This window comes from Jaculus jaculus, chromosome 13, assembly GCF_020740685.1.
Source record: "Jaculus jaculus isolate mJacJac1 chromosome 13, mJacJac1.mat.Y.cur, whole genome shotgun sequence".
Taxonomy (NCBI): Eukaryota; Metazoa; Chordata; class Mammalia; order Rodentia; family Dipodidae; genus Jaculus; species Jaculus jaculus.
In genome coordinates this window covers 89,099,527-89,120,246 of record NC_059114.1, presented here as the reverse complement: position 1 = coordinate 89,120,246, position 20,720 = coordinate 89,099,527, and the positions used below count along the sequence as shown (strand labels likewise).

At 43.4% G+C, this 20,720-nt stretch overlaps 1 protein-coding gene across 1 annotated transcript in view; it reads right to left on the bottom strand.

Moving 5' to 3' along the window:
* The window catches only part of Dnah5 (dynein axonemal heavy chain 5), a 247,680-nt gene that overhangs the window by 117,992 nt on the left and 108,968 nt on the right, over positions 1–20,720 (bottom strand). Inside the window, exons 36-42 of the mRNA XM_045132474.1 lie at positions 14,614–14,792; positions 13,679–13,866; positions 13,158–13,352; positions 12,246–12,380; positions 11,351–11,458; positions 9,195–9,348; positions 2,786–2,932 (exon numbers count right to left, since the gene is read on the bottom strand). Of these exons, the coding sequence (XP_044988409.1) occupies positions 2,786–2,932; positions 9,195–9,348; positions 11,351–11,458; positions 12,246–12,380; positions 13,158–13,352; positions 13,679–13,866; positions 14,614–14,792 (1,106 nt within the window). The remainder of the gene's footprint in view (positions 1–2,785; positions 2,933–9,194; positions 9,349–11,350; positions 11,459–12,245; positions 12,381–13,157; positions 13,353–13,678; positions 13,867–14,613; positions 14,793–20,720) is intronic.

Below are 20,720 nucleotides of genomic sequence, written 5' to 3'. Positions count from 1 at the left end.
AGAAGCCTCCAGGAAGAGGAATTGGGACGGAGGCGGGAGGGTGAGGGACCGGGGTATACAGGAGGAAGGACCAGAAAGGCCAGTGTCCAGCTGTGACAGGGTCAGCTGAGAAGTGAAGTAGGCTGAGAAAACACAGTGGGCATAACACAAAAGAGCAAGTCACAAAAGTCTTCCCTGATATAACTTCAGGAGACACTGGGGACGGAACCTGACGGGAATCATTTCGGGAGCTAATTGCTGGAACGAATGGCAGCCCACGCAGGATGCGCAGCAAGCACATGACTGTGAAGGGAGGTCCGGACTCGACCACACTCCTCCTCACTTCCTGACCGACTCCTGCCCAACGCGGACCACGTGCCTCCAGGTTTTCTGGGCCATCGGTCACTGTGGATATTTTGTATTGAATGAAATGCTTTGAACCCTAATGAACCACACTCAACTAGTGACAGATGTGACATGGTGAGCTCATGGGAGGTCACTTTGAAAGACAAACTACCTGTACCTTTTGGGAGCAGAAGTGGGAAGAAAAATAAAAAGCTTCTGAGCAATTCTTGGAGCTAAACTTTGGCCGCTGGATCTGCATCTATGCTGTCTTATTGAAATAAATAAGAAGTGAAACTTTATTTCCAGTAAAATAGCAATTGCTCATAGGAGTACTTTTTAGAAACAAAGCATTTCCATTGTCTTTTGACAACTGATGGTTCATGGATAGACTCCATTCCTACTATGAGAATGTAGATGACTGGTGTTACCTAAACAATTGTGGGAAAAAACTTTATTGTCCAAAGGACAGGCAGGCAGTAAGTCCCAACAATGCTTTCTCCTGCTATGCCCCCCCCCACACCTCCTCAAAGTATGCCTTTCTTCCACTTATTGTAAGGGACAAAACATAGTGAAAGGAAAAATAACTGTGCACGTCTAGCTAAGCTTTTATTCTGAGGGCACAGGGCTCCATTCACAACATCCTTAAGTGAGCCCCCAATCAGCTCTCCCTTCATGGGTCTGTTTAAATAGCCCAACACCATGTCCATCTAAACTAGTTGAATGGAGACTCCATTTTTGGCATATACAGTTTTCTGCCCAAAGAAGCACTTTTTTTCCTGTGATTTTATAAGAATTTTGGGTTTTTTCCATGACCTCATAGTGCCTGACACTACCTACACAAGACCATCATAAGAAGATGGAAAGATCACAATATCAAAATAAAAGAGAGACTTATTGAGATGGGGAGGGGATATGATGGAGAATGGAATTTCAAAGGGGAAAAGGGGGGATAGGGATGGTATTACCATGGGATATTTTTTATAATCAAGGAAAATGTTTCTTAATATTGAGAAAAAAATAAAATACGATTAAAAAATTTAAAAATTTAAAAAAGAATTTTGGGTTTTTTTAATGAGACCCTAAGTAAAAACACTGTAAAGCAATTCTGCGAAAAATTATAGTAAAGTCACTTTAATGAATACTATCAACTTTCCTGAACAATGTTTTTTCATCTATTTTATTCTAAAATAACACAGAGAGGGACTGGAGGGGTGTCTTAGCAGTTAAGTCTGAAAATCCAAAGGCTCCTGGTTCGATTCTCCAGGAACCACATAAGGCAGATGCACAAGGGAGCACATGCAGTGTCTGGAGACCCTGGCATGCCTATTCTCTCTTTCTCTCTCTCTCTCTTTCTCTCTCTCTCTCTCTCTCTCTCAAATAAATAAATTAAATTAAATATTAAAATATTCAAAATAACACAGAGATATAGATTTACTTTTTTTTTTTTTTTTTTTTTTTTGGTTTTTCGAGGTAGGGTCTCACTCTAGCCCAGGCTGACCTGGAATTCACTATGGAGTCTCAGGGTGACCTCGAACTCACAGCAATCCTTCTACCTCTGCCTCCCGAGTACTGGGATTAAAGGTGTGTGCCATCATGCCCAGCTTTAGATTTACTTTTTTTAAAGTAGGTTATCACTATAGCCTAGGCTGACCTGGAATTCACTCGGTAGTCCCAGACTGGCCTTGAATTCACAGCAATCCTCATACCTCCACCTCCTGAGTGCTGAGATTAAATATATGTGACACTATACCCAGCAGAGATATTATTTTTAAAAAGCATCTTTAAAAGGGGAGTTTAAATTACTAATCAATAACTTCATAATTCCAATATTAATAGACAACATACTGATTTTTCTTTTTTAAATATTTTTATTTATATTTGAAAGAGAAAGAAGGAGGCAGGGGGGTAGATAGAGAGAGAAAGAGGGTGTGTCAGGGCCATTAGCCACTTCAGACAAACTCCAGAAGCATGCGCCCCCTTGTGCATGTGGCTTACGTCGATCCTGAGGAAATAAACCAGGGTCCTTTAGGTTTGCGAGCTAGTGCCTTAACCACTAAACCATTTCTCCAACCCATGATGTTTTTAACTTAGTTGTGGCTATCAAGTGTAAATAATACTTCTGCTTAGTAATCTATCTAGTCAACAAGAATTTCACTTAGAAGTGTATGCTTCAATAATATTTCTGGCATTGGGGAGATGGCTCAGCAATTAGAAGCACTTGCTTGCAAAACCTGATGGCCCCAATTTGATTCCCCAGCACCGAAGTAGAGCCAGATGTGCAAAGAGACACATTCGTCTGGAGTTCCTTTGCAGCAACAAAGGGCTCTAGAAATACCCATTTTGTCTATCTCTCTGGTATGTCTGTCTCTCTCTCTCCCTCCTTCTCATTCTCCCTATATTTCACAAATAAATAAATAAAAACATTAAATAATAATAATGATGCTTGTTTTTAATCTCTTACCTTTCTTGGCTTTCAATGTTTTCCTCCAAAGGGTAGAAAATATCCCATCGGTCCAATCGTTTGTCACCACATCGAGCCGGCCAAACATCTGCGGCGCAGTAATTGCTTTGGGGTTCATTCTCATTTCCCGATGTGGTTTTCCACAATCTGCAGCAAGTACAACCAAATTTTAAATGCCTCAGATGTGGGATGAGGTGGCATAAGGCAGCATTGCACTGACTGTGGTGTACTGTCAGTGAGTGGTCAAAATACGAAAAGCGCAAAATTACGCCAAAAATATGTTATACTGCACTTCCCATCACAATCACCCTCATTGTATCTGATCAACGCCGGCATGCCATCTTCTGTAAAATAAGGTTGCATATTGCCTAGAGGAGAAAGGGTGTCACACTGGAATTGGGAAGGCACTGATGTCATCTACGCCTTCCCTACACGTCACAGCTCCAAGTAGCCTTGGCTTTCAGCACAGAAGATTGAATTTTGTCCCTCAAACTTCAGCTAAGTGATACTGTCCATTATCAGTTTGCTAATACTGTTTTTGCTTACCTTTGAAAAGATAGACTGAGCAGATTTGGCAGAAATAAAGGACTTTATTTCATGGCAAACCTCAAGAAATTTATTTGAATCTTTAATTCTGAAACTGCTATTAAACAGGGTTCTATACTCAAGGACTGTAATGAGCAAGAGAGCAAAGAAGAAGATTTAACAATAAAATCATAATAACAGATGTTAGATTATATATTATATAACTGTGTGAAAGTCCAACAGATCCAAGCACACACTGGAAAAGATATTACCTTACAGCCCATCATGATGACTGCTATAAGTTACATGGGCACAGGGCACCCAGAATAAACACTATTTCTGGGCGTGTTTATGAGGGTGAGGTTATCATTTGAACATTTGGACTTAATAGATTGCCCTTGTAAGGCATCTTCAGCTCTGTGAGGGTGGCATCCTAACAAAATAAAAAGCAGCTGGGGGAGAAATTCACCTTTTATTTCCTCTTTTCTAACTATTTGCTCTGAAACATCTTTTTCATCTTCTGCAGCTCTGATTGGGATTTTTACCATCTGCTCCCCTGGCTCTCAGGTACTAAATTATATAACCAGCTCTCCTGGGTCTCCAGCTTGTAGACAGCGGGTGATATGATCTCCCAGATTACATTAGCATGTGTGTCAGTTACGCACAATACAAGTGTGTTTATGTGTGTGTGTGTGTGTGTGTGTGTGTGTGTGTGTGTGTATACGCACATGCATGTGCAAAGTGCTGGATCTGTTTCTCTGGTGATCCTCAACTAAAACACTTAAAAAAGCTGAACAATATTTCAAATTTTTAGCAATCACAAATTCAGAGTAATTGTTTTCAATGTGTCAGATGCTAGCCACAACTCAGCTTTGGCAGCCAATGACATCCATTACTCTCTGTCAATACTGTATTGTTATCTAATTGCTCTTGTAAGAAAGCCAGTAAAATCTTAAAGTGTGTGGCAGCTTCATAAGTGCAAATTGGACTTTATCTGTTGCATATATAAGAGAAACTATCAAAAATCATTTCGTTATGATAGTAGAATTTTATCATTTTCATTTATGATACCATAAAATTTTAAGAGCACTCTAAGAGTATGCACTAAAGTCACAATCTTGGTTAAAACTAATGCCTCTTCATTCTCCCCATAGACATTTGCGGCGTGTGTGTGGGAGGTGTTGAGTGTGTGTGTGTGTGTGTGTGTGTGTGTGTGTGTGATGATTGTGTGTGCCCTGTGTGGAGGTGTGAATGTGCCCTACCATGGTGCGCATGTGAAGGTCAGAAGGCAAGTTCAGGTGTCAGGCCTCACCTTTCTCTCTGTTTCAGGCAGCGTGACCCAACAGCTCCTGAGGACTGTTCTGCCTCCTCTCTGTCCAACATGGCACACTTGGGTTATGGACACTGCTAGAGGGCACACCTTTATGTGAGTTCTGAAGGTCTGAACTTAGGAACTCATAATTGCATAGCAAGCATTTTATCCACTGAGCCATCTCCCCAATCCCTCCTTCTAGACATTTCTTGACTGAGCCCCAATCACTCTACCTTCCTAAACTCCACCTTGATATGAACATTCTTTTCTTTTTTTTTTAATTTATTTATTTGAGAGCAACAGACACACAGAGAAAGACAGATAGAGGGAGAGAGAGAGAATGGGCGCGCCAGGGCTTCCAGCCACCACAAACGAACTCCAGACGCGTGCGCCCCTTGTGCATCTGGCTAACGTGGGACCTGGGGAACCGAGCCTCAAACCGGGGTCCTTAGGCTTCACAGGCAAGCACTTAACCGCTAAGCCATCTCTCCAGCCCGAACATTCTTTTCTTATTGTCACTTCCTGATTTCCTCCTGTCCCTTATCCATCCTCCACCCACGGGGTAGCACTCTCCAGATGGATGGCCTTGCTCTTTATACCACAGCTAGTAGTCCTAGCTTGGACTCCTACGGAGGCAGAGCAGAAATGAGGGTGTGGTGTGGGCATATGCATCATGAGATGGCAGAAGAGCAAACAATCCTAGAAGTACTGCATGACCAGCCTTCTCAAAAATGTATTGTCCCTGTGAAATGTAAGAAGTGGTACATTGACTATCATCTCTGCTCCCCTATGGATGGAGGATATGGCTGTCTCTGGGGCATACCCAGTTCCTTGAGCCAATTTATTATATTCAAGGAAAGTTCTAGGGCCAAAGGTTTGGGAGACATTTCTGGAGCTTGGATAAAAGCTCTCCAACACAGGAACATCTGTAACAGGGGAGGGCCAGAGGAGTGTGGCTCTGGATGCCAGGAGCGCCTGCTGCTCTTCCACACCCAGCCATACCCGCCCGCCCATGTCCCACAAGCAAATTGCATTTCATCCATGGCAAAGCACATCCCTCAGCTATTCAACCCTCCTGTCTCAGATCAAGTAAAACCTGTTCATTAAGACTTTCTATAACTCCTTAGAGAAGCTTCTGATCTCCTTTGCCTCCACTCACAACTTCGGTTCAATCCTTCCTCATAGCCGTTCCATGTTGAAACCATTCTATGCATGTCCCTCCTGCTACACTGCTAACCTCTTAACGAACAGACATGATTTCTCCTACTTGTTTTCCAGCTTCCTGTAAAGAACCTGGCAGAGCAACAAAGCAGGCAACATCAGAAACAAGAAACAAAGGTATGATAAGTCAGAAAAAAATTAACATGCCGAAGTCTAGCACCTCTGTGGCAGGAGTTCCACCCAATCATCTCCTCCGGTTTCTGGATAAAGCTTTTACATGTCTGAGAAATGCCTCAGTGGGTAGGAGTGCACGCCACACAGGCGTGAGGGCACAAGAGGGCCTGAGCTGGCACCAGTTTGATCCCTAGTGGCCATATAAAAGGCTGGGTGTGAGTGGCTACTCATGCCTGTGACCCCAGACCTGTAGGGCAGAGACAAGAATTGCTGGGGCTCACTGCTCAACCAGTCTGAGGAAGGGAAAAAATAAGCAAACATGGCAGCTCAGGTTCAGCGAGAAAATCCATCTCAAGAAAACAAAAAGGAGAATAAAAAGAAGATGATGACATACCCAAATCTTCTGTTCTCCACACACAAGCACGCACACCTGTCTTGACACACAGAAAGACACTATGCATTCACAACACACCACAAAAACTACACACACACACACACGCACGCACACACACACGCACGCACAGTATTCATCACTAAGCAATATGTTACTTAAGACAGCACCAAGAGTAGGTTAATAAATAGCAAGGAATCTAATGATTAATTTATCTGCTCAAAGAACTTCTCTAAAATCAGCACTGACAAAAAAATTACATAATTTAGACACAGTGTATATAATGTATTTCTATTACGGCATGCTTAAAACGTCATTTTGTTCAAATCATTGTACCAGGTGCATTTGAATCACATGTTTAGCAGAAGACAGTTTTGAAGGTGTCATAAAAATATTGCGCATAATTTGAGAGAAAAGGCTGTAATCATCTAAAGCATAAAAATTCCACACTGGAATAGTCACAGCATGCATGGAACATCACGTGAAGGAGCCTGTAGGTGGAGGCAGTTACTGGCAAGAAGCACAGTTCGTCTCCAGCTGAGGACACACCGGTCAACTCTTCACATCCAGAACTCCCTGCACCAAACACTGAGGGAAGTGAGACTCCGTCGGGCACGTGAGGCGCCCTTCCGTGAACACCGGCAGCCCCCAGCAAGCACCACCGCAACGGGGCCCTGTGAGCTGACCGTAGACCCGATGGCGCCATCTCTGTGGGTGGTGGGTACTCCCTTTCTGTTCTGTTCTTTCCTTGTGGAGGTGTATGAGGGTGTGCATGTGGGAGCGGTGTACACTGGGAGGGGTGCACTTTCACGTGTGTGTGGAAGCCGGGGGGCAACCTCAGCTGTTGTTCCACAGGCCCCAGCCACTTTTTGAGAGGACAGAGCCTCTTGCTGGCCTGGAACTCCCCACATAGGCTAGACTGGATGCCCAGATGACCCCAGTCTATGGCTTCCCAGTGTTGGGATGCCAGGCGCCATCCACCACACCTGGCACCAGCGTGGCAATACTCACCACTCTTACATGGCCTGTGGCAAGGGCCTTAGGGATAAGGCTTGAAGCATCTAGAAATAAAATTCCCTTATTAAATTTCAGTAGGAAAATATCCGGTTACAGGTGTTACCTTAGTTGTAATTAAGAAGAATTTCCAACACAGAATTTATGTTAGGATTGGAATTTGTTTTTCTTTATGGGGATGCAGGAGTGGCATGGTATATCAAACACCAGCTGGGGCTTTGTTATTGCATCCCTACCATAACTTCTAGTCCATCACACCATTGTGTGACCTTGGGCATTTCTAAATTTGGGCCTTGATTTTTGTACTGTTCATGTTCATCAAGACAAGTGTGTGAAAAGGAAAAAACTCAGTAGCAGAGACCAGTAAGTTAAAAAGGAGATATAAAGGGAAGAGAAAGGAAGGGAGGAGCATACTTAACAGGTTGGTTTTGTATATATGTAAGTAGAAGAATAGATTAATGGGGGTGAAAAGGACCAAAGTGAGGTCAGGGGAAGAGATTGAGTAAGCGAAAGGTGGAGGGAGGGCTAATCAAAATCTAAAAAGATGCAAATAAATCATATGGAATCCTCCGGTTTCAGACAATGGAACACTCAGGAGCCATAGATCATTGTTAGAAAATTTTCAATGCCAGGGATGGGATACCTCCAGTGAGTTGTTGGCCAGGGCGGTCCCTGATGCCCCCAAAACATTATAGGCCATTGCAGAGGTCCTTGGTTTCCCACCAAGAATCAATGGTAAGACCCTATTGCTGAGGACTCCACATACTTGGGCTGCAAGGCCATTGAAAAATCCTGCTGGAACTGAGCTGATAACCTCCTCCATATAGACCAGCTAACAGAAAGATGGAATAAGCCATTCTACATGTAGTTCAATGGGAGAAAGAGATACCACCAGAGAAGATACTCAACAGTGGACACTGCAAGCCTTATAATTGCCAGCCAGGCCAAATGAGCCAATGGGTGCAATCGTGGCAGATCTGTCGTGGTGGAAACCAACTGCCCTCCAGTTGGACTGGAGGCCCACTCCATGAGGGGGGGATACATTCCTGATACTGAAAACTTAAAACAGGGGTAGTCATGAGCCCTAGGGGTATAACATCTGCTGATGTCTGGATAAGTGTATATACTATGCTTATCAAACTGCCCAGCAAGCACTTCTCTTAATATTTATACCCTTATATTAATGGTACTCTCACTTTGGGTAGAGAATCTTCTCTTTTCAGATGGCAGTGACTTTGGGATGACTCAGAAGGTATAATAGTGCTGGAAAGAAGTGACTGCGGTACTGAGTAACATCACAATCACACCTTCCAAGGCTCAGGGTCTAATGTGGAAGAGGTGGCAGAAAAAATGTAAGAGCCAAAGGAAGGGTAGGACTCCTTACAATATGCTCCTCCAGACACTAAATGGCCTGGATATCCATGACCTCACAGTGCCTGACACTACCTACACAAGACCATCATAAGAGGAGGAAAAGATCATGACATCAAAATAAAAGAGAGACTGATTGAGATGGGGAGGGGATATGATGGAGAATGGAATTTCAAAGGGGAAAGTGGAGGGGGAGGGAGGACATTACCATGGGATATTTTTTATAATCATGGAAAATGTTAATAAAAATTGAGAAAAAAAAAGAAAAGAAAATATCTTAAACATATAGCACAGTGAAAATGTCACTTCAAAGTGTTGTATGTCACTGGTCCATTTGCATAATATGCCATTTTTAAATGGTCCCATGAGCAATACAAAACAGCCCTCTGTCTGTCCTCGTGCTTCGCATGGAATGCAACTACTGATTGTCTTCTCCAGGGCGACAAGCCGCTTTCCCTTACCGGTCATAGCTTTCATCAGGGTGTGGATGCACGTGGTTTTTCCTGCTCCACTCGGCCCCAGGGTCATCATCCCATGCCTCACCCTCTGGGTTTCAAACAGCTGGATGACTTTCAGCTTCCAAGGAGGGTGGTTGATTAAGCCAGCTTCCTCAATCTGAAGCACAACAAAACCTCCACAGTGACTCACACTTATCAGTGTGCTTGACAATACGTAGACATGGAGCGAGGAAAGAATGCAGGGTTAATTTTCAATGCCTTTAAGCTTCAGTTGGGGAAGTAAAAACATTCTGAGCATGGGCAGTAGAGATGGCACAGGGATAGCTCAGCAAATGGACTGGATCTGCCAGACAACACACTTCAGTGTTGGAAATGATAAACTGAATGGTGTATACGTTACCACAATGAAAGATCTGTCACACAAAAATATGTACACAGACCCCAACAAAACTCAGGCTGAACATAATCAGACATGATTCCAAGTAAATAAGAAACATCTATTTTCTCTTTGGGAATTGATCACATTAGTACTGGCATTGTATAGAATGCAAGTTGGAAAGCAACTTAAGAACAAACACTGAAATGGAAAGATAAGTTTGGAACGTTTAACTTATAATATGACACTCATGGCTACAAAATGCTCAGTGAGTTGGATTGGTAGAAAGTACATATAAATTAATTTTACTTTTTAAAAAAATATTTATTTATTTGAAGCCAAGCATAATGACACATGTCTTTAATCCTAACACTTGGGAGGCAGAGGTAGGAGGATTGCTGTGAGTTCAAGGCCACCCTGAGAGTGAATTCCAGGTTAACCTGAGCTAGAGTGAGACCCTACCTCAAAAAAATGAAACAAAAAAAACTTTATTTATTTGTGAAAGAGGGAGTGAGAAAGAAACAGATAGAGAGAGAATGGGCACACCATGGCCTTCAGCCACTGCAAACAAACTCCAGATACATGTGCCACCATGTGCATTTGGCTTACATGGGTACTGGGGAATCGAACCCCAGTCCTTAGGCTTTGCAGGCAAGTGCCTTAACTGCTAAGTCATCTCTCCATCCCAAACACATAAATAGTCGTTTTAGTATCTACATTTACATGTCTTTACAGTTTCTATCTACCATATTCACAGAGTATAGATATTACCTTGCACCCAACACTAATCTAAGTTTAAACACCAAGATTTTTGCCTAGAAAATAATCCTAATTCCAGTAAGTGTTTTAATATAATGTTATAATTTAAATATGAGACACTAACACGTGCCCTTTGTGTGGTGTTGAAGTAAACCATCATAGCGTTCCATCTGCATAGAAAAAAGTCACCTGAACTGAATCGGTTTGCTGATGCTGACTTAGATTGCTGATGTATTTAGGTGTCACTGAAAAAATGCAACAGTATTCTATGCAATGCAGCAGTTAATATGAGTTGTAGGTCTATTAAGCAATTAAGTTGTGGGCTGGAGAGATGGCTTTGCAGCTAAGGCGCATGCCTGCGAAGCCTAAGGACCCCCGTCCAATTCTCCAGCTCCCATGTAAGCCTGATGCACAAGGTGGCACATGTGTCTGGAGTTCGTTTGCAGTGGCTAGAGATCCTGGTGTACCCATTCTCACTCTCTCTCTCCTCTCTGTCTCTAATAAACAAAAATAAAATCTTTAAAACAATAAGGCTGTACTGAATGAAAAGTAAAAATAAAAATAATAACACTAGTACTGTTAATACCTTTATTGTGCAGAGAAAAATTTTAGGCCCAGGGACAGGCATGATGTCTCACGCCTTCAATCTCAGAACTTGGAAGGCAGAGGTAGGAGGATCACTATGAGTTTGAGGCCAGCCTGGGAATACAGAGTGAATTCCAGGTCAGCCTGGGCTAGAAAGAAACCCAATCTTGAAAAGAGAAAAAAGAAAAAGGAAATCTCCACTTTCTGAGATGATTGTTGTATAGGGGATGGTTTCCACTAATACTGAGGGCACTGCGCATGTCTCACTGGACATGTGGCTGTGGGAAGGCAAGAGGACCCTGAGAGGAGGAGCTGTCCATGGTGGGCAGGCCTCTGTGCCAGTCCCAGCAGCCACAGGTTAGGGACCGAGGAGCCCCAGCTGACTCCTATCAGTTACAGACAAAACAAGCCCAGCACTCTGGCCCATGAACCATATTACCTGCTTACTAATTGCTGTTTCCAGTTCAGGGTAACCTGCCTTGTCCAGAAGAATATTTGGGAAGAGATCATCAATCAAACTCAAAAATAGGGGCTCATCCTCATCAATCTAAAAAGTAAAAGAGAAGGAAAGGACACCGATGATTTTAGCACACATATAGGGATATACAGAAGGATTTAAAATGCTCAATATAATCCAAGGTATGCAGGATAATCATGAATGAACAAAATATCACCATTCCTAAATTTGAGTAATATTTCCCTTATATTCCCCATAGATTGAAAAGTTTAGATGAGAAAGAAAAGAAAGAAGTAAATAGAGAGAAAATACTTCCTACACTACAACTGTTCCACGAGTTAGCTGGTCCAGGAGACACTCAGAAGTCTACAGTTCTTAATTTAGGCTAAAGAGAAATTTGTAATGAGAAGCAGTAGGAAATTCATGTGTTGGAATTTGGTTCATATTTTTACTTCAAAAGAAAAATATATCACTCTATTATCCTTCATATAGATTCACTGGTCAGTATTTGCTATAAGAATGAAATTACTACATATTGCAAAAATTTGTACTACTGCTTCCTATCGAGCTCTATGGACTTTAATGAAGGTTAAAACTGACTTCAGAACAATGACCTAAGGTGCTTGGGACGCCATGTGTGGGTTTTCTTAAATCCATTTCAATTCTACTAGAATAGAAATATTTCAGGTAAGATAGCAATTATTTCAAAAAGACTCTAGAAAAAATATATATATTAAATCTATTCTTTCCATCATTTCAGTCTCATAGTTGAGTATTTAAAATGAGCATTTCCAATAAATATTTGTAAGTCCCATTTGTGCTTAATTAGTTAAACTGATATTTAAGCAGGTGGACGGTTTCCGTCTGCGGGCCTTACCAGCTTGGAAAGGTTCATGTCGCGTAGCACACGCATGACAATGGTGGACTCTGCGTCCGTGGGGCTGGCTCTTTTTGCTGCGCCGAGAGTGCGCAGCACTGACAGGATGTTGCGCAGACCAAAGTCATAATGGACCTGAAGAAAGAGGACGACCCTGGGGTGATGGCCTCCCATACTACCCCACCACGGAAACAATATGAATGAAACAGAAGACATATTCATAAGAATGAATTTGCACTGGTTTCCTTTATAAAAAACTCAAACACTGAAGCACAAATTTTCTTTATGGCATACTTCGTGAGCAAAGAAAGAGTGAGCAGATGAGCTTCCTCCATACTGTCCTTAGGATCAGCCCAGGGTGAGAACTGAGATGCATCTAAATAAGGGAAAGGCCTCTGCTTCCTTGTAGAGTGGAGACATCTTCTTAATCAGGCTTACATGTGAAAATTCACACATGTACCTAGAGATGTCTCTGAACCAGGATTAAGATGGGCTGATTACACCTCTCTCTCTCTCTCGCTCTCCCTCTCTTTCTCTCTTTCTCTCTCTCTCTCTCTCACACACCCACATGCACACACAAACTTAGAGATGAGTGAGAAATGGGATCTAGTAGAAGGACAAGCTACGTGCACCACCTACACATTCATCACAACATGAGCCGTGTGATGTCATCCTGTCACCCGTGGCCTCTTCTCACCCACATGCTCGCCATTTGGGCAGCATTTGCTTCCCTTCTATGTTATAAATACTAATTTATGCGGCAAATCCACTTCTTAATAAAACAGTACAGATTAAACCATTTTTCCTGATATACTTTTGTGCCTAGACTCACAAAGTATTTTGTCTACACTCAAGCAGAAGTTTCTGCCTAGTGGGAGGCTGAAGCTCAGCTAAGCCTGCAGAGCCACACACCTGCTTAGACAGCTGCTCCTCACACAGCCTGTAGAGGGTGAAAAACTTCCTGGCCAGGACAACGTTGTCAACGAAGCCACAGCTGGCCAGCTTCACCCTGATGATGATCTGACGGTCGGGGACCATCATCGCTACCGAGCGGAAGTTGATCTTCAGGTTCTCAGGGAGTTCCTGACGCCCAGCATAGCCAGGGTTCTCAAAAGGAAACAAAACCCAAGGATGGATGATATGTGTGGGGAAAACAAGGACACATCAGCATGATATTAAAAATCCACTGTGTACACACTACAAATCTGCAGTGACTGCTGGGCGAACTCATTTATACATCCCACTCTGCTTTTGCTTGGGACAGAAAAAGCCGAGTTATTAACTTGGATTTTGCTTAACACAAAGGCTTCAAACAGTAATGAAAATTACAAGCCTAATTTCCATTCATGGAACAAGGGTGACATATAACCATGGAGCGATATGAAGATTGTGATAAGAAAGGCTAAACTTCAGTAGTTCTAATGATTCCTTACCATGGTGAGAAAAAGTCCAAATTCAGGGTTCATAGTCACATTATCACCATCAGTAAAAATAAAAGACTTTTTACGCTCTTTTTTACATGTTAGAATAATGGAAATTTGCTGAGCTGCAACTGAGAGAACTGGTAGATCAATACGGTTAAATTCATCAAAACAACCCCAGGATCCAGACTGTGCCAGCCCTTAGAAAGGAAATTAAACAGAAAAATCCAATTAGTATATAATTTTGGGAAATCAAGGAAAGCGACATTATGCAGCTGCTAAAATGAACCAGAGATTAGGTTTACTCAAGAATGTCATTAAATGAATGGATACATCAAGTGGACCAAAATAGTTCACAATTTGCCAACTTGTCTGTGAACATCCAACCTGCATTAATGAAAGGATATTACAAAAGATAGGTGACATTTCATCCATCTAACGCTGACAAGGCACAAAATTGTCCAATAAACCTTACAAAGTTCATACATGAGACTAAAAAGCCTGGGGAGATTGCTCTCTGGTTAAAAGTACTTGTTTGCAAAGCATGCCAACCCAAGGTCAATTCCCCAGCATCCACATAAAGCCAGATGTAAAATGCTTCATGAGTCTGAGATCCAAAGTCAGCCGCACCAACAGGAAGCAGAGCCAGGGAAACCGGAAGCTGTAGACCAGCCAGATTATCGGTGCCTTTACAGCAGCAAGAAACTCCGTCTCAGAGAAACTGGAGGAATAACACAGGCATCGCTACATTGTCCCCTCTGACTAACTGGAGCCAATTATTGTAAACAAACATTTCATTGTGGTTGTCACTGGGAACACAACTTAGGGTCTCACACAAGCAAAACATATGTCCTAGTTCTGGTTATGTCACCAACCTTTGAAAAATCAATCTTAATGGGCTATACCACCTCTGAGATCTCTCATTATATGAAAGGTCTAACACTCACCTTTAAATATCCGCCCAAGTCCTCGGAAATCCATCTGGTCTGAGCAGTTGAAAACCACCACATACTTCCCAAGACATCGTCCCATGTCCTTGGTGGTTTCTGTCTTGCCCGTTCCTGCAGGCCCAGCAGGGGCTCCACCCATGCTCATCCCCAGGGCTTGAGCCAATGTGATGTAGCACCTGCAGGAAGACAGTGTCACTAGGGCCACGCCACGAGCATCAATCAGGCACGGCGAGACAGACAGCGGAGAGAAACAAGCCCCTGCGCGATTAAAAGACACACGAGCAGAGACGCTGTCCTTACAGGTCATTTCCGAAGCTGAGGTGCTATGAGGGGGCCGGGGGATAGCCAAAGGCTGGACACATACCCCAGTCAGCAAAGTGCTTGCCTTGCAAGCATGTGGACCCAAGTTTGTCTCTCAGAACCTACGCAAAAGAAGCCAGGAGTGGCATCATGTTTGTCATCCCAGCACTGACAGATCCCTGGGACTTGTTGGCTGGCCAGTGTAGCCTAAGTAACAAATTCTAAGCCAGTGATAAACCCTTTAAAAGAGTGGACAACATTCCCAAGGGACAGCGCTCAAGGCTGTCCACTGAGCTCTATGCACACATGTATCTGCACACACATAAACACATGCTTATATGTACACACATACAGCACGCATACATGCACCACACACAAATACACACACCACACACAAGATGTGCTATGGACAGAGAAGGTAGTCTCTGGCCATTTCATTGCCTGAGTCTCACTAAGCACCAGAAAAAATACAAACTAAAACCACTGTGTGATATTTACCCCTCACCCTATACAATACCCACTACTAAAAAGGTAAAAAAATAACAAACACTGATGAGGGATTGGAGGAAAAGGGCCCTTCTACACTATTGGTAAGCATATCATTCTTGAAGCCATATGGAAAGCAAAATGAGGTTTAACTTAAAAATAAAACTACCATATGCCCCAGCCATCCTCCTTACGGGTGCATACCCGAAAGATATGACAGCATCCCTCATGATCATACGTGCTATCTCTACTGCAACATTCCTAGCAATAGCCCAGAACCTGTCCAACTACCTGGCAGAACAAAAATGAAATTTTCAAAACCATTGACACAATAGAACATCACGCAGCCACTCACAGAAGACAGCCCTGCCACCTGCCACACAGCAGCAGACCTGGAGGAAGTTTTGCTTTGTGAAGTAAACGAGACAACAGAAGAAGAAGCACCGCATGACCCAAGTTGTATGTGGGGGCTGGGGTGAGGAAGGGGTGATGGTAGCACAGAGAACAAAACAATAGCTTCCAGAAGCGACAGCTGGTTAGCACATGGTCATGGGGTCAGAAGATGGATCACACCCGTTTCGTGAGGTCCATAAGACTAGAGGTCAAATGTGTGACATAAGGTCTATCATTACTAAAGCTGCATTGCGTGGGGAACCATAGCTAAAATGACTAAATTTCAGCAGCTCATCACCAAAATAAGTAATGATGTGGGCTATTACATGCATCACTATCATTTAGTGTAAAACTAGCTTACTGACTACATACTCTATTATGTTATATTGTAAACCTCAAATATGCATAATAAAATTTGTTCTCAAAAGAAAAAACAAGCTAGGGTATGTGGCACAGGCCCACTTGGGAAACAGAGGCAGCAGCAGAAGGACTGGGAGTCTGAGACCAGTCTGCCACACAGTGAATTCAAGGTCAGCCTGAGCTATATGGTGAGATTTGGTCACAAAAATAAATTTAAAAGTAAATAAACAGAGGCGGACAGATGGGTTAATGGAGAAGGTGATTGCCTGTGAAGCCTAAGAATTCATGTTCAAATCTCCAGGTCCCACATAGCCAGACACACAGTGATGCAAGCATGCAATGTCACACATGAGCCATAAAGTGATGCATGTGTCTGGAGTCTGTTTGCAGTGGCTGAAGGCCCCAGGGCACCCATTCTCTCTTCTCCCTCCCTCCCTCCCTCCTCCCTCCCTCTCCCTCTCCCACTCCCTCTCTCTCTCTCTCTCTCTCTCTCTCTCTCTCTCTCTCTCTCTCTCTCTCTCTCTCTCTCTCTCTCCCTATTTCTCTGTGTCTTACTCTCAAAACATAATTAACATACTAGCATATGTGGGTGGAGGTCAGTGCTTGGCTAACATGCTCAAAGCTCTGGGTTCAATTCACAGTCCAAGGAAAAAAGATGTTCTGTGAAACAAACTGGAAATGATTTATTGGTCATTTCCCCTTTCAATCCAAGATTTCCCGGGATTTAAATCACACACTGCTAATGATCACATCATGAGTCACTGGTGAAGACCTAGGCCTATGGTTCCTTCCACATCTTACTCTAGGAGAGTTATAGAGAAAAGATGTGATGAGTGAACACAACGTCACCTATAAAGGAAAAATTGTTCCTGAAAACATGCTGACATGTAACTTGATTCCAAGCTCCCCCTGGTGTTTTCAAAGGAGACATTTATAAACCAGTGCAGTTTAGTTTCCTTGTGGACTATGAGGTATTCAGCCAGCCTATGGGTGGCATGAGCAAGGACCACACTGGCAGACGTCTTCTGGGGTCTCTAGCCAGAAATGGGTTCCTCAGAGCCAAGTCAATGGGTAGCCTGCACAGAGAAGAAGGTATGTGTGGAAACAGGAGGCTCTCTGCCCTCACTTCCACTTTCCCTTTCTGTAAAAATTTTGATGCCTATATACATGTGTACATTGCATTTTGACCCCACTCTCTCTGTGGTGGTTTGATTCAGGCGTCCCCCATAAACTTAGATGTTCTCAATGCTAGGTTTCCAGCTGATGGAGATTTGGGAATTAAAGCGTCCTGGAGGCAGGGTATTGTTGGGGGTGGGCTTATGGATGTTATAGCCAGCTTTCCCTGGCCAGAGTTTGACACACTCTCCTGTTGCTATTGTCCACCTGATATTGGCTGGGAGGTGATGTCCACCCTCTGCTCATGCCATCGTTTTCCCCTGCATTTGTGGAGCTTCCCCCTTGAGCCTGTAAGCCAAAATAAACCCTTTTTTCCCACAATCTGCTCTTGGTCAAGTATCTTCTGCCAGCAATGCAAATCTGACTGCAACACCCCCAATTACCTTCTTCCTTCTCGCTCCCACCAAAACCCTTTTTCTTCCCATTAGATCCTTATCCTACTTTCAGGCATTTGTTTGGTTGCTGACCCAGTGAGTTAAATTAGCGTCACTTCTACCATCTGCTTTGCCTTTTAGCAGAAGGCCTCATTCCTCCATCACATTTGGCCATCATTTCAGAATACCATGTGTAACAACACCTGGCAACACAATGGACTCCACATACATGACTTCACTAAGTCCCCAGAGCACCCTGTGAGAAGTCTGCTTCTCTCTCCCCAGCTGCACTTGAGGAAGGACTCTCGCTGACTGAGTGGCTTTGCTCAGGAACTCGGTGGAAGGGGTCAGGCTTAATCTAGCCCACACCTGCAAGCCAAACCCTCTCACTGTGGACCCAGCACACATGCAACCTTTCCAGATAAGAAAAACATCCGGGGCTGGAGAGATGCCTTAGTGGTTAAGGTGTTTGCCTACAAAGCCAAAGGACCTCCGTTTGATTCCCCAGAACCCGTGTAAACCAGATGCATAAGGTGGCACATGCATCTGGACTTCATTGTCTGTGGCTGGAGGCCCTGGAACACCCATTCTCTCTCTCTCTCTCTCTCTCTCTCTCTCTCTCTCTCTCTCTCTCTCCCTCCCTCCCTCTTTCCCTCTCTCACTCTGTCAAATAAATAAATATAATTTTTAAAAAAAGAAAAGAAATACATCTCCACCGACTGTGGCCACTTGCTGCTGTCTGGCAAACCTCTTTGTACCATAGGAAAGGTCATTAGACAATATTAGACAATGCGTATTCAGTGAGGAAAATAACATTGTGCTGGGCATTGTGGTGAACACCTGTAATCCCAGCACTCAGGGAGCTGAACCAAGTTTATCATGAATTCAAAGCTAGTCTTGGGGGGCTGGAGAGATGGCTTAGTGGTTAAGCGCTTGCCTGTGAAGCCTGAGGACCCTGGTTCGAGGCTCAATTCCCCAGGACCCACGTTAGCCAGATGCACAAGGGGGCGCACGCGTCTGGAGTTTGTTTGCAGTGGCTGGAGGCCCTGGTGCGCCCATTCTCTCTCTCTCTCTCCCCCCCCCCCTGTCCATTGCTTTCAAATAAATAAGTAAAAGAATTTTTTAAAAGGCTAGTCTTGTGGAAAAAAATGTGTATATGAATGAAGTTTCAGACCATCCTGAACTCCACAGTGATATTCTAAACACATACAGAGAGAGAGAGATCTTCAGTGCTCTGACCTAACCAATGCATTTATCCCTTGAGGATACGTCATATGACAGCATGATAGGGTGGTGATAAAAGGTAGGAAGTGAGGCCTGGATGGAAGAAGTTGGTCACCAGAGGTGTGTTTGGGAGGTTGCCTCTTTCTCGGGCCCCAATTCCTCCCTCTCTATTCTTCCTGTCCACCATGAAGTGAAGACGCCATTGACTGAGGGTTCTCACAGTCATGGAGCATAGCATAAAAGCATGGGGCCTGGGCAACCACGGACTCTCTGAAACCACAAGCTAAAATAGATAATTCCTCTTTAAGTCTTTGTCAGGTTCTCATCCCATCTACCCCAAAGTAGCTGACAGAGGAGTGTTTCATACATGCCATCTGATCCACACAATAATTCCAAAAGAAAGAAATGAGGTCAGCTGCCTTGCCTGAGACTACACAGCTACAAAGGGCAAAGTCAGGTGGTCACAGAGGCTGTAAGAAGATGCCAAGGAAAAACTTATTGCTATCCACACTTCCTATCAAAAAGATGTAATTCCTGGATAAGCCCTTGATTTCCTCTGCCCCTGCTGTAAGTGACACCAGGAGTGGAGACATTCCAATCATCTCTGCATACGCTCAAACATGGAAGAAGGACTGGCCACGAAAGTCACCATGAGTCCTGCAGAGAGATGCCGTATGTTTGATCATGTCCGGATAGCTGCTCAGCCATCACCCCAAGACCTAGGTGTCGTGAGGTGCCGTGCTTCTCAGAGTCCTGAGAGCCACCATGGCTGTTGGATTTTCAAGGATCAGATGATGAAAGGCTATCAACACGCATGTCAGTGCCTACAAAATTGGCCACTTATAAAGTATTTATCTTGTGAGGATTTCTCTTTATACAGAAGGATAGAAAAATCTTAAAATCTCAATGACCAGCCAGAGACAACGTCTCTCTTCTCACACATGATATAGTTAAAGGTAGATAAGTTCAGTGAGCATTTTGCATAAAACTAACTAAAATAAATTCCAGAATCACCTTCACTTACATGGTTAAATACTTGCTTTACTTACAAGGTTCTTAGGTTTTTATAGTGAGGGACTTGAGCTACAGAAAAGGTTGAACTTGGAAAAAAAATATGTATATACTCAACATTTGTAGGCTAGAAAATGAGTTACTAAAAACAAAAGAAAATGAATTCCGAATCATTTTGAAAACTAGAAAAGTTTCCTTCTCACACTTTCCACTTTCTGTTCCCTGTATTATTTAATTCTAGAAGTAAACATAATAACTTTGTGTTGTTCAGGCATCTAACCTTGTGGTGACTTGTAATGGCAGCAACAGAAAATTAACACTGAGAGCCTGGATGGAGTAAGTTCAAGATAAACTAGGTGAGGGTGGGCAGACGCTCGGTGCGCGTAATACTTGCCCCTCAAGCAGGAGGGCAAGTTCTGATGCTGCACTGTTCTCAGCACATCAACACTTTGACGAGGAGGAGGAGGAGAGAAATGAGAAAATGAGACAAGGAAACAGAGGAAGGCAAAGGACTACCTGGAAAGAGCAGTGCTCATTGGAATGGCGGGGGTGGGGGAGAGGATCACAAGATGGTAGCATAATCAAGACGCAGCATGTTCATATATTAGTTTCCCAATTTTAAAATGTTGACTGTCATAACTGGCAAGCGGCTGGCAAAGGGGAAAACTGACAATTCCCCATTCCCCAGCCAGTGCCCCCATCAATCCTTACTTCCACCTGCATTGCAACCCAATCATATCCCACAAAAAAAAAAAAAACCTTAATTGTTTTTCTGAGGGC